Here is a 22,960-nt window from a genome sequence, read left to right as displayed (position 1 = left end):
GTTGAATTTAGACATGCTGTAACATTTTCTTATTTGTCCCTAGTCCATGAAACCATGGTCTGGAGATGCTAGTGAGGCAGATGACATAGGGACATGTCTTTGTTGCTCTTTGCAGAATTACGTACCTTTTGCAGTTCTTGTTAAAAGCCTGTGACCTTTGCCAATTACAGGAGTTTTATGTGTCTGTATCAGATGATGCCCGGATGCTTGCCGCCCTCAAGGAGCAACTGCCTGAGCTGGAGAAGATTGTCAAGCAAATGTAAGGAAGGGCTTGGCTTTGGGGTGAGCTTTCACCAAGTAAGTGTCTGCTGACTCTCAATCACATCATCATCCAAAAAGTCCTTTGTCCCCACAAAGGGTGAAAGCTGATTTGAGTGGTGTGGGCCTCAGGCGAGGGGGTGCAGTCAGGCCAGATGAACAAAAGGGTGGAGAATCTGCTCAGCTGCCTTCTGCACCGGACAGCTGCCCAGAGAAAGCCTGGGGAGCCAGAGATCCTCCTTGAACGTCTGACTCAATAAACCTGGGTCCCTTTGGTTCAAGGCAGGGAATCCAACACCACAGTGGTCAGTGGAATTTAAGCAAAGTTTGAAGAGAATTACTTACCTGGGAAATTCGCGTTACGCTGCCAAAGCTGTTAATGGTGAATACTCGTGTCCTCTAAGTGGAAACACAGGTTTGCACATGCTGTCCTTTGAGCCACTGATTAAATACTGGCTCCTAGATAGACTTTGAGAGTGAGTAATCCAGGCTTTTAGCCTCACTTAGACCAGGGATCTGCCTGGGACAAAAGCTGATCTCTTAGCTGTCCCCTCTGTGCTTTGGCCTCTTGGTGTTGAAATAAGGAGGCTCAAATTGCCCCCTGAAGGGATGCTGTGATTTCATTTCTAACACAAGATTAAAGTTATATACAAATGAAACCATTTAATAGTACCAACAGTATTAAATAATGTGCTTTCTCTGTTTCTCGTAGTTCAGAAGATGCAAAGGCGCCACAAAAGAAGGTCAGTGGCAATGGATCAGAATTCTCTAATTATGCCCTGAAGACTGACAGTTCTCCAGAAATACAACATCGCAATATGTGACAGTGATGTCTTTGTAAATACAAAATATGTTTTCTTTATTTCTTGACTCTGCTTCTCAGGCATGTGTCCTCTGAGTTGCAGATATTCATCTGTCATCCTCCCCTTATGGCAGCTACTATTGTTATTATTTTTACAGCACAAAGTTCTTTTGCAACAGTTCAACACAGGCGATGAGAGAGCCCAGAAGCGCCAGCCTATCCGTGGCTCTGATGAAGGTGAGATTTCTTTTCCAGTGTGTGTAGATTATTTAAAGTCAGAATGAAATCTTCCCTCTGGGTGTCACCCCTTGGGCCCACAGAATAGCTTTTCTTGGCTCTCTGTGCACTCCAGATGGTTTGCTTGGAGGTGCCCTTTGGCATTCCAATTATTTTTGTCCTTGAACTTGGTACCTGGAGCCAAGGTGCTTATTCACACTTCTCTGATTCTGCCTCTACCCCACTGCCACCTTTCCTTGAAGGAGAGAAAGATTATCTCAGGGGCCAGTTGTCAAGGTGGCTGGAAGGTGGTTGGTGTTTTGCAGATGCCTCTCAGAGGTGGAGCACCAGGGTCAGCTGCTCACCTGCCGAGCAGGGCTCCCGCCCAGGAAGAGTGCCCCCAGCCCTGAGCACTACCTCGTTAGCACCCATCGGGAAGGCCCAAATACCAGCTGCTATTGTTTGCTTGGTTAAGATTTCTTCGAAGAGTCACAGGCAAAATAAAATGATCATGATGAAATTTTCATCTTCAGCCACAGATGAATGTTGTAATTTAGGGGTGCCCCAAACTCAAGAATTACAGGAGGTGGAATTACTTCCAGGACTTGTGTGTTCAGAGCTGAACATGTGGATAACCACATGCAGATTTACTGAACTGAACACCACCCAAGCCATGTGCCCAGGCCTCAGAGTACATACACCAGTGGACAAGTGAGCAGGAATCTTAGCGAATGTTCATGACCCCAGGCAGAAGCATTCCTGTTTGCAAGAGTGTTCATGCTGACTCCCTACCACTGAACTAGGCAGTGGGAAACTAGTGATCTGCCTGCCACATAACACTCCTGTATTGTGAAAAAGAAACACTCACAGACAAGGGCAGACCCTGAAAACTTGCCTAAACATGCCTCTCATTCTTTCCCCATGACCTGTGTGTGGGCTTTCCACAACTATCTGTTGTGGTTTTTGTAACTGGGATTGGCAGTCATGGACTGTTCTAAGGTAAGTTTTAGAGGAGGACAAGTGTAGGCATCCATGAGCACAAATCAATACAAGTCATAAGAATGGCAAGGCGATGCACATTTTGGAGGGTGCGTCCAAACATTTTGCATAGCTTATGTTTTTTTTAAGAACTCCCAAGATCAATTCATCTTATTGTTGCTCTCTTCCCAATAGTTCTGTTTAAAGTCTATTGCGTGGACCACACCTACACAACCATCCGGGTACCGGTGGCCGCCTCGGTGAAGGAAGTCCTCAGCGCCGTTGCCGACAAACTGGGCTCCGGGGAAGGCCTGATCATCGTCAAGATGAGTTCCGGGGGAGGTGAGAGCCTTCTGTAGAGGGGATATGCCAGCAAACAGAACCCTGGCAGGCAGTTAGTGGGGCCTTTCAAGCTGATCCAAAGGGACGAGTGGGTGCCGTGTGTGTTCCCACAAATAACAGAAATGAAGGTGGTTAGAAGTGGGCTGGGCTAGTGTCTTAATATCCCCTATCCAGTAGGTGCCCACTCTGAAGCAGAAAGAGATGAAGAGGAAGCTGGAATGAGGTCTCTGGTGTGGATGTCAGCCTGGAGTTTTCCTATAAACCCTAAACAGAAAAGCTTAATGCTGTAATAACCTATAATAGGAAAGAATTGAAAAAATATATATGTGTGTGTGTGTGTGTAAAAATACCTATATACATGTAACTGAATTACTTTGCTATATACCTGAAATAACACAACATGCTTAGTTGTTCATTCATGTCTGACTCTTTGCAACCCCATGGGCTGTAGCCCACCAGGCTCCTCTGTCCATGGGATTTCCCGGGCAAGAATACTGGAGTGGGTTGCCATTCCCTTCTCCAGGGGATCTTCCCGACCCAGGGATCGAACCCTGGTCTCCTGCTTTGCAGGCAGATTCTTTACTATCTGAGCTACAAAGGAAGCCCCAAAATAACACAACACTATAAATCAAATATACTTTAATTAAGACCAAAAAAAAAAAGAAGTTTAAGGCCTTGGAGCTCTGAGACATGTGGACCCCAAGAGGACACCTGGCTTTTCTGGCTAAAGGCTACAGGTTTTCATGAGTCTGAAGTTAGCAGTGGTCACAGGCTGGTTCTTTTTGGCTGATGATGTCTCCCTCCTTTCCCAGTAGAAAGGGCAGGAACTCAGCTCATCGACAAAGTGAGGAGTATTTTCCCCCACAGGATTACTTGGCTACTGCCTGCTTTTATCCATCGTGTATTTTTGGCCACTCAGTGTGGCTGTGACACGAGGGGAGGTGTATGCAGAGCCTGTGCCTCCACGTGGCTCAGAGGCTGGCGAGGAGGGAGACAATAAACAGTCACCGTCCAGGTGACGAGAAGGGTCTGCACGCGTTGCAGCGAGAGGCTGTGGGAGGGAGCCATGAGGCTTGCTTATCCAGCAATGATTTGATACTCATTGGAGCATCCTTCAGGATCCGAGGGAGGCCATTTCTACCGCATTTAAAGACAAATTATTCCACTGAGGCAGACTTTTTAAATATATCTTGGCTCCCCAAAATATCCCCCTCCATTTCTGTTCCTGGTGCACATGACCCAGGACGTCTGTCTGTCCACCATGAGCCCTCTGGCACACTCTCGCCATAGTTTTCCCAGGTGCCTCCTTCACTGCCTTCAGGTTCTCCTGTCGTCGTCTCATGGAGGCCCCCTCCTTCCTCTCTTTGATTCCCCCTTATCCATCCTTCCCTGCTCCCTCCCTGCTCTATTGTTGCCTCCTCCTCGCTGCTTACTCTCTGATGCATTGTCACTGTCTGCATCCCTCACTACGATGTAAGCTCTTTGGGGACTATTTTGTTGTTGTTGTTGTTACCATTCCCTTCTGTATCCTCAGTGTCCAGAGCAGTGTCCAGCATATAGTAAATGCTAAATAAATATCTTTTGTATGAACTATTTTAAATATAAGAGACTTCATCTAATAATGCAGTTGCCCTCCAAATTAGGGAATGAGTGAAAAAAATAGTGATAAATTTTACCTCGAAAGTCATGTGGGATCTCAGAAAGCCCCCTAAGTTTTCTAAAAGTGATACTGTCATCTCCAAAGGGCTGGGCGTTAATCACCATCTAGAAGCAGAACTTGTTTTTTAAGTAGCAGGTGCGGTTTTTGTATGCAGAACTGGGTAAATGACCCTCGGGTATTTCATCCCTGTTTTGGGGTCATTTCTGATGGCATCCTGAGTGTTGTGTGCCTGCGTGATTGCTGTGTCTTTTTTATTCAGTGGATCCCTTCAGTACAGTATTTTGTGCAGTCACTCCGCATGTTCCAGTAATTCACCAAGCTGGCAATTTGTTGGTGTGATTAGGGCAGTACAGCAAATCTCAGATGCATTTAATAGGCAATCTCATGCTTTTTATGTTCACAGAAAAGGTGGTGCTCAAACCTAATGATGTTTCAGTATTTACAACGCTCACCATTAATGGACGTCTGTTTGCTTGCCCGCGAGAGCAATTCGATTCACTGGTAGGTGTGGATGGCCGCCTTGGAGCAGCGTGTGCAATCAGAAAAACTTGTCTGGAGCTTAATTTTGCAGTCACATTGAACTCAGTTGCTAAAAAAATTCTTGAATGCTACTTGTCTTTTTCTTTTCTCCGGTCTATTAGGTAAGCCTCAGGTGTTCATTTGAGACGCTCTGAGCTTTAGATTTACCTTTGTGGAAATTCACCAAGTTGCACTATGATTGGGGCATAATTCAGCTTTCAGAACTCTTTGTAGTAATTCACCTCCTTGAAATGTCCCTGATTTAAATACTGATATTAAAAAACATGAACACTTAGAGACCAGGATAGAAATAATTTTTTTAAGGCAAGACATTGCGATTTATCCTGCTCCTTAGGGGGATGTAGAAATGCATTATGAAAGAGCCACTCTACGGTCCAGGGAAAATGCCATTCCCTGAAAGGGCTCTCTCCATCTTGTGCGGGAAATATCAGAGGCCAGCTGTCTTCCCTAAGTCTCCAAAACACTGTTCACAGCCCCACACAGCTCTCTGAGTAAAGGCTTAATCAACTGTGTTAACAAGTGTGGCCCTCTCTCCTTTATGCTCTGGTGGGGTTCATTTCTGTTTCTCCTTCAATAGTTAGGCATGGAAATGAGTAGCTACTGGAGTATCTTCGAGAGCCCGTGGGGCCAGCTCAGAGGACTAGTTTCTTCCATCTGTTAGACACACAGGGCTTCTTTACTAAGAAAAGTGCGACACAAGCACTATGGTGTGTTGCATTTTGTTGCTGTTGTTTAGTTTCCAAGTCATGTCTGACTCTCTTGTGACCGTCTGGACCTGCCAGGATCCTCTGTCCATGGGATTTCCCAGGCAAGGATATTGGAGTGGGTTGCCATTTCCTTCTCTGGGGGTCTTCCCAACCCAGGGATCAAACCTGCGACTCCTGCACTGGCAGATGGATTCTTTACCACTGAGCCACCAAGGAAGCATTTTAGAGGGGAGAATTTAACTACATGAGTGATGCATGAATACGTTCAGTGTGATCAGATGTTGTAGGTAAATCAAGATTCCCCTCCTTGGACTTTCTAGAGCTTGCTTAGCCTCATTGTGATTCTGACCTTCTGACCTGGGGAGAGCTAGTTTGTGCAGCTGCACAGGTTAAGCAGATTTTGTGACTTCTTGAATTCACCTGGAGAGGAACTTTGCAAAGGGGGCATGAGTTCTCCTGACCTCCCTCACCCACCAGCACTGTCTGATCTGAGTCTGTTCACAGTCCTTTAAATGGATTTTTCATTATCTACATCCACTGCTTTCTGAAAATAAATACTTCCCAGTATTGAGAGACTGGGGAGGGAAATGGCATGAATGAGTCATACTACCCTCTCCTGGTAGCAAAACCCAGCAAAAGCCCGTTTAGTTGCAGACCTGCTGAAGGTGCTGTGTGATGCGTTTGCCACTCGGGGCTTGGGCCTCTCCTGCCAGCTGGTTCTTGGCTGCAGTATCTGGTGACATGGTGTGCAGATGCAGAATGTGGACCATCTCCAGCTCTCTGTGGGAAGATACTAACTTTTTAAGCCTCTGTTTATTTGCACACAATCCTGCAGCCTCACAAGTTGTCAGTCCTTCCTAGTCTTCCATTTTAAGTCATGCGTAATTGCAAGGAGCTTGCTTTGCAGCAAAAACCTGGACGTGAACATGCTTAACTTCTTCCCTGTTGGTGTTCTGCCACTCCCTGGCCTACCAGTTATGCCATCCTTTCTAAGGAGTGGTCACAAAACTGTAGGCATGAAGCTCTTTTTCCGGCTTTCTAAAGATTTGAGGACAGTCCATCCAGGAAGAGTCATACACAGAATGACTCTGCAGGACAGAATGCTGGCCAGACCTTTGATCCATCAACACATACTTAGTATGAAGTGCCAGCATCTGCGTGACACTGCACCAGTGTCCCAGAGCCTCTGTCCTGACAATAATCATGGTCAAATTGGGAGATGAAACTAACACAAACAGCCTGGAACAGAACAAACCGTAGTGCCGAAGTGCTGTCTAGAATTAGCAGTGCCAGCAGTTTGTCCTTGTCACTTAAGGGCTCAGATTCTAGAGCTTTACTTTCTTGACATTTTAAGCATAAATGTTAGTACAGAGCAACTTACAGTAAAACGTCATTGTACTGTAATTGGCTTCTACTTTTATCCATTCACTAGCTCCTTAGGTTCTTCTTTGGGGCCTAACCTATATCTTTCCTGGTGTCGTGGATGATTCTGGCTCCAACATGGTCTTGAAAATAGATCCATCACGGTCCTTGCACCTCAGGGAGCTCATAGTGTAGTGTGGGACACCAGAGTGTGATGGCATCCAATATGGCAAATGCCATTGCAGAGCTGGGTACAGCATGTGGGAGCCCGAGGAAAGAGGACGCTGAGGTGGCAGCTTGCTTTAGCCATCTGTCACTGACAATCAGCACATCCTTTTAATATCTTAGTTTCCTCATCAGGACAGTGGGAGCATAAGAGTGCTATTCTCCTAATCACTCCGTCCAAGCTTAACAGAGCAATCAGCTCTCAAAAAGAGCAGTCAAGTCTATAGGAGTTCTTTGCCTCTGTGTGGGACTTTTCAGATCTGTATGTGTAATGCAGACCCTACATAGGTTCTTCTGTGCTTCATCTGTAGGAAATTTCCACAGGGATATCTAGGAGAAAATGGTCCAGGAATCTGCTTCCTGAGGGGCCAGCATGTAATTCCCCCTTCAGATGCAGGAGCCCTCTGCACTGCTCAGATTGCTCCCTGGTGGTTCACGGAGGGAAGCAGTCAGCCTGCCCTTTGCTTGGTGAGCCCTGTTCACTCATAAAAAGTAGAGATTCAACAGGGGTTTCTATTTCTCTCAGAAGAGATTCAGGATGATATACTAGCATCCACGACTAAAAGTATTCTATGGCATCTTCCCTGTTGTTGTTCAGTCACTCAGTCATGACCGACTCTTTGTGACCCCTTGGACTGCAGCACACCAGGCTTCCCTGTCCTTCACCATCTCCCAGAGTTTGCTCAAATTCATGTCCATTTAGTTGATCCTTCCATCCAACCATCTCATCCTCTGTCGTCCCCTTCTCCTCCTACCCTCAATCTTTCCCAGCATCAGGGTCTTTTCCAATTAAGTCAGTTCTTTGCATCAGGTGGCCGAAGTATTGGAGCTTCAGCAACAGTCCTTCCAATGAATATTCAGGATTGATTTCCTTTAGGATTGACTGGTTTGATCTCCTTGCAGTCCAAGGGACTCTCAAGAATCTTCTCCAGCACCACAGTTTGAAGGCATCAATTCTTTGACGCTCAGCCATCTTCCCCGTAGTTGGGCTAATTTATCCCCTCTGTGAAAGCTGTAAGACCTCAAGGGAAAGAGATGAGGACTCAGACTGAGGAAAGAGCAAACCCAAGGAACAGAGGACAGGTCCACAGCAGAGCAAACAGGCAAGAGGGAAGGCAGGATGTGGACAGTCAGCCAGAGCCTTAGACAGAGTCCTCCTGCTGAGCGTGTAAGAGCTTCCTGACATTCCTACCTGAGACCTACCCTGCTTGAAACCATACTGCTTGTTTCCATAAACGACCTGCCCATTAGCTTCAAGTCAGTTCCCTAAGTTTTGAACCTTTGGAATAATGATTTTTCTTCCATGTTCTGTGTGCCCTGCTCTTCCTGCCCTAGAGTGAATCAGCAACAACCGTGTTTGGCTCGTACATACAGGTGCTGCGCTCCTCACTCTTCCTGTGCCTCTGCATTGGCACAGCACAGCTGGGAAGGCGGGGCCACCTCTGTGCTGGGCACTTGCTCACATGCCACACTTCAATTATTCCCATCCTGTTCTCCTAACAAGCCTAGGTACTAGGTGGTGGTGGTTGTTAAGTCACTAAGTCGTGTCTGACTCTTAACGACCCCATGGACTGCAGCACGCCAGGCCTCCCTGTCCTTCACTATCATCTGGACTTTGCTCAGACTCATGTCCATGGAGTCAGTGATACATTCAACCATCTCATCTTCCATCGTCTCCTTTCTCCTCCTGCCCTCAATCTTTCCCAGATCAGGGTCTTTTCCAATGAATTAGCTCTTAGCGTTAGGTGGCCAAAGTATTGACGCTTTAGCTTCACCATTAATCCTTACAATGAATATTCAGGGTTGATTTCCTTGCTACCCAGGGGACTCCCAGGAGTCTTCTCCAGCACCACAGTTTAAAAGCTCCAGCACCAATTATTTGCACTCAACCTTCTTTCTGGTCCAGCTCTCACATCCATGCATGACTACTGGAAAAGCTTTAACTAAATGGACCTTTGTCAGAAAAGTGATGTCTGTGCTTTTGTCTAGGTTTGTCATAGCTTTTCTTCCAAGTAGTAAGCGTCTTTTAGTTTTATGACGGCAGTCACCGACCATCCACAGTGATTTTGGAGCCCAAGAAAATAAAATCTGTCACTGTTTCTACTCTTTCCCCATCTGTTTGCCATGAAGTGATGAGACCAGATGCCATGATCTAGTTATTTGAACGTTGAGTTTTAAACCAGCTTTTTCACTCTCCTCTTTTACCCACATCAAGAGACTCTTTAGTTCCTCTTCACTTTCTGCCATTAGAGTGGTATCTAGGTACTAGGTAATGGGTCCCCAACTCATAAGAGCTAAAAACAGTCAACAGATTAGGGGATCATCCAAGTCTATGTAATTAGAGTGGGTCTGCTGCTCTCTGAAACGGGCACTAACCTGGTCTGTTACAAAACCCTAATTCCCATGGAGCACTCCAAGGCTTTCTAACATGGTCCATTCTGTTCCCCTGAACTCTCTGTTCCTGCCAAGCAAGTCTGATGATACATCCCCACCTTCATGCCTCTGCTGCCATCCTCCAACCTAAGACCCACCATCCTGGATACTCAGGGAAAACTTTGCCCTTCTAAACCTGCCCAGTTTCATCTTTTAAAGCCCAGCTTCTTTTTCCAAGAACCTCTTAAGGCTATGTATTCATTCCAAATGCCCACTACCTCTCAAAAGCCCATTCACATTTCCTCACCTGTTTTTCCATATATCTGGGAGTCAGGTGTTTGTTGATGTATGTATAAAGTCTGTCCCTTTATACATACATGCAAACAAATGCCAACAGCTGATTCTTTATTGACGTGCAGTGCTGTACTCACAGGTCAGAGCTGATTCCTCTGTTAAACTGCAAACTTTCAAATGCCCAGAAAGCAGCAGGCATTTAGAGAATGTCAAGGTTATGGGTGATGATGACAATGATGCATGATGATAGAGTGTGAACAATATTAGAACTTCCAACCTAAATATTGGATATCCAAATATGTTTTGTATCATGCTGGGGAAACTATCTTTTAATTCATGTGACTTTTATAACTTTAAACTGTTATCATAGATCAATGGGTTTATAAGTAAAGTTTCTAGTATATACAAATCATTCATTTTATTAAGGAAAAGCACCCTAATTCATTTCTCATAAAGTAAAAATCAAGTACGTAAATTGGATGGAAAATTTTGACCAAGGGTCTTCCAGAAAGTAGCAGAATTTAGTTTTCTGATGCCTAGGTCCAAACACCATGACCACGTGACTATCATTCCTGGCTCTACGTCTCTCAGAAAGTGGAGGAATTGAACATCACACATAATCCCATGTAATCACAGATCCTTCTTTCACCGAGTAGTCCAGGCAGTGTATTATGAGAGATGGAGATGCAGAGCTTTACCACTGTCACCAGCCCCTGCCATAGTAAGTAGCTAAACGCCCAAACCACGAAGCTAGTACCTGCTTTGGAGCAGCCTCAGTGGGAACCAGAACTTTTTCCATGTTTGCCAGGGAAAAGGAATTGTTTCCAGGGAGCTCCCAGGCCCAAGCAGAAGAGAACCTCCATAGGTCAGTTGTCACTGAATCTTATTTGCCATGGTCCATGTTTTTCAGTCAGTGGAATTGATTAGAGGGATAATGGTTACTATAAAAATGCATGGAGGCAAGTGAGCATTAAGAGCAAAGACTTTTCTCTCCTCTGGGTAAAATCAAAGTTTCAAGGTATTCCTTAAAGCATCTTCAGAATCCTCTCCCCTCCAAGTCCCAAGCATTCAGCTTGTCTGTTTTGAGATTCTGATATATTTCCATATTATTATTCACAGACTCCCTTGCCAGAACAGGAGGGCCCAACTGTTGGAACAATGGGAACTTTCGAACTGATGAGCTCCAAAGATTTGGCCTACCAGATGACAATTTATGATTGGGAGCTCTTCAACTGTGTGCATGAGGTAAGGTGCTCCATTGAGAGCATGCATTCATAGGTATCATGGCAGTTCTGGTGTTGCCTGCAAATGTGAATACGTGCTGCAATGTTAAAGCCACATAAGAGGTTTTTTTTTTGCACAAAATATTGAGTATATTAATAAAGCCTGTTATGAAGCCTTTGAGAGTAAAGACAAATCTTTACGATTTGCAATAAGCTCTGTCTTCCTGAGTATATTAATAGCACCTAGTTTATAGTTACAGTATTCAGCAAGCCTCATTGAGCCCTTGAGGTCTTCAAGTTGAAGTTCAAGTTGAATGCCAGTCAGTGATTGTATTCATGTTTGCTGACCAGTGTCAATTTGCCACGTCAAATGGAGGAGCAAGCTGGTGTTTTGATTTAAAAACAAAGATGTGACACTGTTTTCCTTTCTTCTAGCTGGAGCTAATCTATCACACATTTGGAAGGCATCATTTTAAAAAGACCACAGCAAACTTGGATTTGTTCCTGAGGAGGTTTAATGAAATTCAGTTTTGGGTTGTCACTGAGATCTGCCTTTGTTCCCAGCCTAGCAAGCGTGTTCAGCTCTTAAAAAAATTTATTAAGATCGCAGCCCAGTAAGTATTCACTCGGGGAGAGAAAAACATTTGAGCTGTGGTTTCATTTTGTCCCCTTAGATTACACCTTAAAAAGCAAAGTGAGATATTAAATCTGTTTATGCACCAGCTGACTCAGATAGTGAAGAATATGTCTGCAATGCAAGAGAGCCAGGTTCGACTTCTGGGTCAGGAAGATCCTCTGGAGAAGGAAATGGCAGACCACTCCAGTATTCTTGCCTAGAGAATTCCATGGACAGAGGAGTCTGGTGGGCTACAGTCCATGGGGTCACAAAGAGTCTGGGGACATGACTGAGCAACTAACACACCAACCACAGGGGCTTAAGAATTACTGAACTCTTGTGAGAGCTGTGCTTTGTCTAGCTTTTGTAATACTGACACCAATATATAAATTAACATCCTACAGGACTGATGCTCAAGTTAAAATCATGGCCTCTTTTTGCTCTGAACTACTGAGACTGTGTGCCTCCTTCAGTTTAAGGGCTCTGTCAGCAAAGTTCTGCTGCAAAAGTTCTGTTTTAAAGGCTGGGCAAGTCGAGGTCTAACTTGACACCTTCTTGCCAGTAGAGGGCAGTGGGAACATGCATGTAAAACCGTGCTTCCAACTCAGCCAGGATAAAATCCATAAAATGCATAAAGACGAGCTAACCTGGCCCATGAAAATCATCTCCACAAACATCAGAAAAAGCGAGCGTCTTATAAATATTCTATTTAACAGCGCTTCGTGGGAAACAATTTATTTACTGCAGGGGCCAGTTAGATTTCTCCCTGACATGAATTTAATCTTCTCCTGCTATTTAGATATGCCTGACAACCTCCTGTTTACTTCCATGTTTTTGGTATCACCACAGTGCTAAAAATAAAATGCTAAATGCAGCTTGTGGCTGGGAGATGTCTTTCCTTTCTAAAAGCAGGGAGCTCTAGCCTAGGAAGGTGGGGAGCACAAGTGACCCCAGCTGGGCAGTTTGCTTGAGCCAAAAACTTTAGATCCCATACAGAGTCTAATTTCCAGAGCTAAACAAAGAAGCAACCACTGCTTGACATTTCTCACATGCCAGCTTGCCAAATGCCTTGAATTATTTTGCCAAAAATTTGGGAGTTCAGCAGGATATCCAAAGCCCTTGGATTCAAATGCTGGTATCTCTTAATTTGGAAAAAAATATGCCTTTTGAAAGAAAGATTTGGTAAAATGTTGCTTATGCATTTCTGGTTCGGAGTGCAGCCACTTTCCCAGGAGCCTTGAATCGGCTGATTGCAGGGGCAGATGTCTCTATCTGGAAGGAGATGACTGTGGAAGCTGTGAGAGTATGTGCTTCCCTGTTCTCTAGGGTACCTCCTCTCCTCACCTTAGCCTGGCAGGGCCGCGTGCACCAAGGGAGGAGAGGAAGTCTGCACACAGACATGGAGATGGAAAACCTGTAGGGGCCTGACATTGCTGTTCTACACAGCAGCATAGGAGAGTCTTTCAGGAACTCAGGAATTTTTTTTTTTTTTTTTAATGTTTTTGCCTTTCTTATCTCTCTCTTCCTTCTGATTATGGGTGAATTTAGCCTTCAGGATAAATTGACTTCTGTTATTTAAATGTTATTTAAGCTGCACTATCCCACACAGTAGAACTCTTCACACAATACAGCTGGAGAAGACTGTAGACTCAGAAACCAAGATCTTCACGCATTAGATGTAAACCTCGTGGCAGGAAGTATGTTTCACGTGCTATTTTTGGAGAACTTCCATATATTCTATTGAAGCTCTTTGGCCTGCCCAGAGCTTTGTGAAGTTGGGGGGTCCAAATGTTATCCTTGCCTTTTCCAGGGGAGGGAGACTGAGGCAGAGAGAAATTTCGTGACTTACCTAGGGTGATCAAGTGACCAGAGCAGTGAGCACAAAAGCAGGTCTGGGGTCCTGCATGTCCTCTCATGGGCACACACGCAGGACGAAGGCAAGCCGTGTCCATGACCCTCCTCGCCACCTTCAGCCTGGGGTCTCTGAAGTTGCTCTCAGCCCCTGACCAGCCCTGCACAGATAAAGCCCCACCGCTTCCCCCAGCACTGCGAGAGACAAGCCATAGCTTCTCTAAATCTGTTTTCCCATTTCCACACAGACCATTTATGAGCACTCTGCAAGGAGAACACAGGGAGCAAATGCAGCAATTTAATTAGCCTCTTGCAAAAATGCTAATCCAAACAAGATTTAATTATGATGTAGTCAACTTAGATAACCATATTGATTTGTGGTAAAGGATTTGTGTTCATTGCAAAATGAATTCTTCTTTCCCTTTGCAAGAAGCGGGTATGAAGAAGTTGAAGATTCCTTTTTTTCTTTCTTCTTAAGTTAAACCAAGCACCTAGACTAAATGTTGCAATTTGGAAAGAACCCTTGGTCTTGTTCCAAAATATTCTTATTCCCAAATATATATTCATAAAAGCCAATAATGGCGTAAGTACAGATTCAAAATGATCGGCTTCATCAACATTGAAAAATTACAGGAAAAATAAGGTTATTTTTTGGTCATTTGTTTAGGTTATTAGCTGTGTGTGCGTGTGTTCAGTCATGTCCAACTCTTTGCAATCTCAGGATTTCAGGCTCCTCTGTTCATGGAATTTTCCAGGCAAGAATACTGGAGTGGGTTGCCATTTCCTTCTCCAGGGTATCGTTTGACTCGGGGATTGAACCCCGGTCTCCTGCACTGGAGGGATCATGATTTGTAAATTGATATTTTTCAACGAATCAGAAGCATTACATGGCAGCCGGAAGCCCTGGCGGCTGCAGCAGCGTCATTTCCTTATTTCCCTCTCTTGCTACCAGAGCCTGAGGTGTCCAGCATTGACCTGGAATTCTCCAAGGACATTTTGCTGTGTCTCTTCCTAGCCCATGAGATGTTTTCCTCCAGGTCCACAGGGCTTTTAGCAAGCTTTGGGATTATAATAGCAATGCCTAGTGTAGGTGTCTTGAAATTCCTTCTCAAAACCTGAACCTAGATGGCTAATATCATCACCTTTCTAATATTACAGCAAGAAAAATCAAACAGCAGATCATGGTCACCCAAGTGGAACCTAAAGCATTAAATCTATCAGTGCCTGTTCTTGTAAAGGAGTCCTGACGACTATTAATGACCATCAGAAAATAGAACTCTAATTTGTTTATCTCTCTCCAAAGTGGCATTTTACTACAACATGTGCCTCTTGTGTTTCAGCTGTAAGGAGTACAAAAATCTGAATTCCTTTTTTGCCATCGTCATGGGACTAAGTAATGTAGCTGTGAGCCGCCTGGCACTGACGTGGGAGGTAAGCACCAGCAGAGACCCAGCTGTGACTTTTGCCTTAAGAACAAAAGCACAAGCTCACCAGTGAGCTCTTTTTAACAGAAGTATCGCTCACACTTATGTAACAGTGGAAAAGGTGGGACACTTTGAGGGAGGTGATCTGTCTCCTTTTGCATCTGAGAGTGAATTTTAAATAAATAAATAAAAGGCATTATCTGATGCAGTGGGGAGAGAAAGAGGGGGGTCTGAGTTTCTTGCTGTATACAATATAAATAATAATAAGTCTAGTTCCTAGGTGTAACCGGAATCAACAGCATTGCTTGCTTAACTTCAGAGGTCTTGCTCACAGATCCTGTTCTTCTCTGGTGTCTGCCTCTTGCTTTTGAAATAAGCTGTATCTGTAATTAAGAGAGGACAGAAGATCCATTTTTATCCAAGTAGTCATCTTGCTCCTGGGCGAATTAGCCAGAAGGCCAACTGTTTGGCCCAGCTTTGACCAAGTATCTCCTAACTACCTGGCAGACCTCTGTGGGTAGGAAGGAACAACAGTTGGCTAGAATTCAGTTTGGTGCCAAAGTTAAGCAGGTGTGTGGTGAATTTCTATGGCGAATACAATGAAAGTTTTGTTGACAGTTGGTTATTCGTGCTAGAGAACAGCTTCGTTTTTAATTAGCCAAGTACTCAAAATATGCCTGACCCCTTACATGTGGTATATAGTCAAAGAAATACTAATCTCTTATAGAACACAGACACAAAAATAGGCTCTTACTAAAAATAGAAAATGTGTCTGTAAGTGGGACACAAAAAGAGGGCAAGGAGTATACGAGAGAGACTTAATTCGCAAGGATGCTTTAAAAAAGTCCTGAAGTCAGCTGTTTGCATCTCTAAATGTTTTCCTTGAAACATTTTCCTCCCCACTTCCCTCTTGAATCTGTTTTTCTCCCTCTGTCCCGCCTCTGCATTCCCACTGTTTATAGAACAGGTCCTTACAGGTCCTTCTGTCTTGGGTTTCTCTGAAAATTCCAGGCAGATGCAGCACCCAGCAGCTCATCCCCCGAATATAGGAATGAGGGAATTGGTGAGGCCCGTGTGCCACACATCCCGGGCATCTTCCAGCTAGTGAAAGTTAATGCTGTCAAGAAATCTGAGCCGTGAAGCCAGGGTGCAAGCCTCTCCTTCTTGTAGCCCACGGCTCTTGGAATCTTTGGAAATCTAGGGTAACCTCTCAGAGAGTCTGCTTTCCTTTACCTGTTTCCAGCATTTAATCCTCTTGCAGAGTCCAAATGATTTGGTTGGGAAAATCAAAGAAGGTATGAAGGCTCATGGGGGTCGGGGAAGGCCAGGTCTAGGTATTCATAATAGGAGCTAGACCTTAAGGCTGTAGCATGGAGGAACACCCTCAGAGTTCCCTTTCCTGTGGTCTAAAGAGAAAAACAGGAGGCTGCTTGGGGCGGGGGGTGGGGGTGGAGGGAATGGGGTGCAGGCAGCCAAGACAGGGAGTTGCATCATCTAGTCCTTCATTCCACAAGGAGAGGCAGAAACACATCAGTCTGTGAGCTTGTGTTCCCACCCTTGCATGCTGCTGCAAAGAGGAGAGCCCCCTCGCATCGTGTATAAGCCTTTATCTGTTAAAGTGAAATGGAACTGGGTCATTCTGCAGGGAGAGCTTTCATTCTCAAGCATCTCTGATTTGGGTTCATCTTCCTGGACTTGCCGACCCCCTCCCACGCACTTCCCACACCACAGCAGTGAGCAGCAGCGGCAGCCTGAGGGACAGTGCCTGCCTTCCAGGAACTAGAGAGCAGGTGGGAGGCAGTCCAACAAAACAGAAAATGGAGTGAGACCATGTGGCATAGGGGATGCTTCCACATAGAGGAGAAGACTCATCTGAGATAAAGCCAGTGGGAGTGAGGACCCAGAGCCGAGGTTCTCGGCCCCAGTGGTAATGACTTTGGGTAGCATCATTCTTTGTTGTATGCATGAGGGTGGAGGGGCCTGTCCTGTGCCATGGAGGGGGCTAAGCAGCATGCACGGCCTCAACCTACTGTATAACCAGTAGCACCTCCACCCACCCCACTATTGACATCAGGAAAGGTCTGCAGATATTACCAAATGAGGGTTAGTAAAAATTGACTCCACTTGAGAACCCCTGCTCTGGAAGCATGGGGTGTGGATTTTGTTATCGTTGCTGTTGTTCAGTCACTAAGCCGTGTCCAACTCTGCAATCCTGTGAACTGTAGCCCACCAGGCTTCTCTGTCCGTGGAATCCTCCAGGCAAGAATACGGAGTGGGTAGCCATTTCCTTCTCCAGGGATCTTCCCAACCCAGGGATTGAACCTATGTCTCCTGCACTGGCAGGCAGACTCTTTACTACCGAGTCACCAGGGAAGCCCATGGGGTGTGCACAGATAATAGTACAGAGAGACACAAGTTTTATTCGCATGTGCACTCCTGCCTTTGACCCAAAAGCCAGCTAAGTAAAGAAAGAACTAGAGTGACTGACGTAACCAGAAGTCCCGTCAACTCCTCATTTTGTAAGTTGTCTGTGTTCACGGAAAGTTATCACTGAGCACGGTGATTTGAATGCTCCATGGGGCATGAGACTCTTGTATCCCTTGATGTCCATGCCAGCCTTCGTCCCTTTGAACTTCCCCACTAAACAAGGATATCAAGTTTCCCTGAAACCCAGCTTGAAAAGAGGCACTAGAACAATGAGTTTATTATGAGGGTACTAGTTCCTAGAAACAAAAGAAGATGTTCTACAGTGTTTAAGGGCTTCCCCAGTGGCTCATCAGCAAAGAATCTGCCTGCCCAGCAGGAGAAGTGGGTTTGGTCCCTGGATCAGGAAGATCCCCTGGAGAAGGAAATGGCAACCCACTCTAGTATTCTTGCCTGGGAAATCCCATGGACAGAGAAGCCTGCCAGGCTACAGTCCATGGGGTTACAGAGAGTCAGACATGACTCAGCAACTAAACAAGAACAGTGTTTAAATGGGAATAGGTCAAACCCATTCACAGAAGAGAGAGAAAAGAGAGAGGAGCTTTGAGGGGATTGCAGAGGCCTGACAGGCGAGTCACTTGTTGCCAGTGGACATCACTGGGAAGCAGAACTGAGCGGGGCATCCGAGGCTGCCGACCTGGTCAGCACCTTCGTGGTCTTGGAACAGGGAGCATCACACTGCTCTTTGGGTGGCCCTGTCAGAAAAGTTCAGCTTCACTATGGGCTCAGGACCTAGCAAAGTGAGAACCAACAGATTGAAAAATGATTCCTCACTGACCTACTGGTGTAAATGTACGGCTACAGTCAGTGGTTTCGAATCATCTGCCAAGATAAAACCATGAGAAATTACTAAATTGAGAGAACTACCAATTTTTGTATTAGAGCAGGGCTGAGAAATCCTGTGGGAGAAATGCTTGTGTAGGAAAGCGTAGCGCAGAGAAGAGAAACAAGAGAAAAGGAGGCAGGAGACGTGAATTACAGAGGCTCTGACCATCACCAGCTGTGTGACTTTGGCATGTCATTTAATCTGATGGTTAATTTCTTCTGTCTATAAAACACAGTTTTAATCTAGCCAAATAAATATGTATTGAGCATTTACTATGTACCTGACATAGTGCTGCTCCTCTTTTAGGCCCTGAGAATACAGCCGTAAAAAAACTGATAAAAATCCCTGTTCTCTTGTAGGTTACATAGTAAAGGAAGAGGAGGGTTGAACTAGGTAGTTTCTAAAACTTTTAATTGTAATAATCTCTAAATTCTTCATCGTGGGAATCTGAGAGTTTAAAACAGTGTGGGGGGCAGGGGGGCAGTTAATGCCAAACCACTTGTAGTCCGGGAATACAGCCCTCTTTATGAATAATCCATTTCAGAAAACATTATAGAAAGCAGTAAGACCAAAAGCATCCATAGTTAATTTAGGTTCAACTAGGTTAAGACTTTTAAAAGATGAGATCCTTAAGATTATCCTCAAATGACAAGACAGATTACAGTCTAGCCTGTCTTAGAGATGTTTGATTAAGAGCCAAAAGAAGTACATTTCCCCTCGAAATGGTAACACACGATACATATCTAGATATTGAATCTGACATATGAGTGTGGCATTTTCATTTCATTAACAGAAACTGCCAAGCAAGTTCAAGAAGTTCTATGCAGAGTTTGAAAGTTTAATGGTAAGTGACAGTGGCTGCTTTATTCCATTCACTGTCTGCATTAATCCAATTTCTGATTAGCTGAAGTTCTCATTTCAGGAATTTTATCTGTCCTTGTATGACTTTAAGAAGTTTATGATCCCATTTTAGTGCTGCTAAAACAAGCATGTCTGACTAATGAATGGCACTCTCAGGTCCTAACTTAAAGAGGACTTATGTCCCACATAAGGTCAATTTGTATAACTAAGAAAAGCAGTGTAATGGGATCCTTTCCATCCAGCACAGGTTGGCCAGGGTCTGGAAGCTGCATTTTCCTTGGCTTGCCAAATTATTTTTCCCCATCGGCAGGGAGGTGTTCACAGAAAAGGAGTGAGTGGGACTTGGCAGGAGTCATAGGAGAGTTTCAGAGAAGGCAAGTCGAGACTGGCAGTGCAAAGCAGCTAGGAGGGTGAGCTGGACTCCCCGGAAGGAGGCCGTGCTCCCAGGAGAAGGGGACTCTTGTGGTTGGGGGTTGTTTAACATTTTGTGTTGGCTCTCAAAGGGGATATTTTCCCTAGATCCCTGGAGGCGTGTCTTCCTTTCAACAAAGAAAGGAAACAAAAAAATCTATTTATTTTCCTGTCATACGGGAAGTTGTTTTAAAACAAAAATCCATTTGTTTAACTAAATTTACCTTTCTTTTGTAGCTACACTTGATTCAGAACTACCTGATTGGGAGATAACAAGGCTGGGTTGGGTCAGGAGGTAGAAGGGGGTGGTGTATATTTCATTCGTCCTTAACCAGCATCTCTGTTTCTCTAAAGGATCCTTCAAGAAACCACAGGGCCTACAGGCTGACAGTAGCCAAATTGGACCCTCCTCTCATCCCCTTCATGCCTTTGCTCATTAAAGGTAATTCCAAGGAAATGCACAGGACGAGCCAGTGATGAGTGTATGGGGAAGAAAAGGAACAGGTGCCTAATCAGATTGACCTCCTTGGGAAGAATGATCCGAGTTTCCCACCTTCCTTGGCGTCTCCCCTCTGCCCTGACTTTTCTGAAAGGGTTGGCAAGATTATTGCAGGAGCGGGAGTCTGTGTGTGGTTTGGAAGACTTGAGAGTGAAACAGAGGGTTAGTTTGGAAATTTTAACTAAGCTCAGGTAAAATGCTTTTAGAAAGTTAAACACCTAACATAAAAGGAACTATTATCGGCTTTTTTCAGCTGCAGTGTTATGCAAATCCTTCAGCATAATCTAATGGTGCTATTGTGGTTTCTTTGTATGACATATTTCTGTTAGTGATTAGAATGTGACTTTTATTTCTTTGCAGATATGACATTTACTCATGAGGGGAACAAGACGTTCATTGACAATCTCGTAAACTTTGAAAAAATGGTACGTGTACAGTATTGTTAACCTTAACGACGATGTTTTTTTAAAATAAAAATTTGCATTTGTACTAATAAAGGAAATAATTTCCATATATGCTGCCACCTTGAAAAGCTAGTTACACATAAAGGAGTTTTGAAATACTCGGTTCAAATTGGCTACGTCGTTTAGTCTGTCAGTCTCCTCTGTGACACTGAATGGTGTTTGTGCTGCGGCCTCAGCGGCAGCTAGCTTTTTTGCCGTGTGCCTCGTCCTCCGCTGCCTGTTGCTAAAATGCACGAATGTTCCAGAGCGACTTCCCTGTTGTTTTGTTGTTTATGGAGCTAGACCGCCGCAGGATGCCTTTGAAATGTTGATATGCTGAGGCTGACTTCAGTGCATGTAGGTAAAAGGCAGCTCTACAGAAGCTCTTTGTTACAGAGCAGTCAGTCACCTGAATGTGTGCTCCTTAGTCCAGTAAAGTTCACCCAAGTTCAGGGCGGGAACTTGAACATCTTCCTCAACCGAAAACAAAATTTTTTTAGAAGGGAACAGTTGTGTGGAAGTGGTGCACATTCACTGTTTTCCAGCCCCTCCCACACCACCCCCCAGCCCCCAAAAAAAGCATTCATTACTTTGCAGTTAATTTTCTCATCTGTGAAGCAATAAGGCAGGTCTTGCCAAAGCCTTTCTTTAGCGACATAGTGCATGCTCATGGCATGCTCCATTGTCCTAAATCCTTTGGCCGCAGCCCGCATGGATGGGGAGGTGCGATATTATCTCTGTGTGGATGAGCATGTGCCCGGGGTATACTTTGCAGCAGTGAATGTGGCACCACAGGAAAAGCCCAGGGCTGAGAGTTCAGGAGACATGAGAGTCAGCTTCATCACTTTGCAGCTGTCCCTTAAGTTCTCCATGGGTCAGTTTCCCCTACAGAAAATGGGGTGGTGCCCCCCACCCCACAGCTACCCCTGGGGAATCACTGGTGGGGCCAGGGTATTTAACTATTCCTGGAAGTCATAGAGTGTTATAAGCATTCTTACCAGAAAAATTGTTCTAACTGTTTCCTGAAATCCAGCTAATATGTGGGACTCTGGGAGAATTCAAAACATCCCACAGTCATCCTGTAAAGATCATACTATTCAGCCTTGAGAATGAGCTTATCGCAAAGCTCAGCCTGGTAAAGAACAGCAGCAAGTGCTGGGCACCAGGGCCTGCATCTTAAGCTTCTTAGGAAATGGCACCTGAGTCCACACTCCTCAAGGACACTCTGTGGGGTGGTTTAGTCACTAAGTCATGTCTGAGTCTTGTGACCCCACAGACTATAGCCCACCAGCTCCTTGTTCAGGGGATTCTCCAGGCAAGAATACTGGAGTGGGTTGCCATTTCCTTCTCCAGGGGAATCTTTCCAACCCAGGGACTGAACTCAGGTCTCCTGCATTGCAGACAGATTCTTACCAACTGAATTCGCCCTCTGGTACAGATTCTTTAAAGTCTGTGCTAGAGGGCAAATATTTCTTAGCAGTCTCCCCCTCCACCCATACCAAGGGTAGGGTATGAACATCTCTATTGTTGTGTCAGTTGAATAATTCTATGATCAAAGTAAAAACATTTGTTCACTTATTAGTATGGAGAATTAAACATAGTTCCCTAATTTCTCAAGAGAAAACTTGTTTTCCAGAAATGAAAGATATAGCAAATAGGTAAAGAACCTTCCAGATCACTTAGGCAGAAATACAGACCAAAGGGTGGTTAAGCCAACCATTTGACTATAAAAATACATGTGCACAGAGGCGTAGAAGTCAGTCTCCTAAAGAGTTGATTGAGCTTTAGAACTTTTGATTATTAATGTTAACTGAACAGAACAAACAAGAAAAGCAAAAATACCTGTCAAGGAGGATGAAATTTGTCTCATCTGGATCTTTAGATCTTGCTGTCGCATCTGTAACCTGGGAAGGAGAAGTCAAGACCGTATTTAATGGACATTAAGGGAGTTCCCCTGCCCCATCTCTGTACTTCATGCCCACAGCAGTGTGTTCTTACATGCCTGGCAGTGAGGAGAGAGGTCCTTCACAGCCTGCTCTGACAGAGTCCACTTTTGCTTGAAAGCAACTGAAGAGCTAAGATAGCAGTTCAGCTGCAATAACAGAAGCCCGAATTAATGATGGGTTACGCAAGATAAGTCTATTCCTTTCTCACTTACATGTCTAAGTGTGGCAGCTCTGCTCCAGGAAGCAGTCACAATTCCAGCCTTCTTCTCTTGTGCCATTTCACCATCCATATGGTCCAAGATGGTGGACCAGCACCACCCCCATTCCAGCTAGAGGGAGGGGGAAAGGAAAAAGGTGAAGACCTGCTTCTTCCCTGTAGGGATGTGACCCAGAATTGCACGTAACCACTTGGCTCACCTTTTATCAGACAGAAGAAACATAGTCGCATGAAAAGAAAGAACGTGTAGCCCTTATTTTGGGTATCCAATGCCCCACTCAAAATTAAGGGGTTGTAATTACTATGAAAGAAAAGGGGAGAAAGAATACTGCAAGAGCACTATTATAATGGTTCTCTGCTCCAGCAGTGATACATTTTATTTCATTTGCTAAATCACAGTGT

General features: G+C 44.8%; 1 protein-coding gene across 7 annotated transcripts in view; it reads left to right on the top strand.

Annotated features, from left to right (window-relative positions):
• The window catches only part of RAPGEF4 (Rap guanine nucleotide exchange factor 4), a 330,697-nt gene that overhangs the window by 293,722 nt on the left and 14,015 nt on the right, over positions 1–22,960 (top strand). For all 7 annotated transcript variants that reach the window (XM_027557478.1, XM_027557487.1, XM_027557494.1 and 4 more), the window contains 11 exons: positions 171–259; positions 971–1,001; positions 1,219–1,297; positions 2,450–2,596; positions 4,660–4,757; positions 10,877–11,002; positions 11,416–11,594; positions 14,788–14,878; positions 18,975–19,025; positions 19,808–19,895; positions 20,313–20,377. In XM_027557478.1, the coding sequence (XP_027413279.1) occupies positions 171–259; positions 971–1,001; positions 1,219–1,297; positions 2,450–2,596; positions 4,660–4,757; positions 10,877–11,002; positions 11,416–11,594; positions 14,788–14,878; positions 18,975–19,025; positions 19,808–19,895; positions 20,313–20,377 (1,044 nt within the window). The remainder of the gene's footprint in view (positions 1–170; positions 260–970; positions 1,002–1,218; positions 1,298–2,449; positions 2,597–4,659; positions 4,758–10,876; positions 11,003–11,415; positions 11,595–14,787; positions 14,879–18,974; positions 19,026–19,807; positions 19,896–20,312; positions 20,378–22,960) is intronic.

Source organism: Bos indicus x Bos taurus, chromosome 2 (genome assembly GCF_003369695.1).
Source record: "Bos indicus x Bos taurus breed Angus x Brahman F1 hybrid chromosome 2, Bos_hybrid_MaternalHap_v2.0, whole genome shotgun sequence".
Taxonomy (NCBI): domain Eukaryota; kingdom Metazoa; phylum Chordata; class Mammalia; order Artiodactyla; family Bovidae; genus Bos; species Bos indicus x Bos taurus.
Note: the sequence above shows the minus strand (reverse complement) of the source record. Positions and strands in the feature narration are given on the sequence as shown.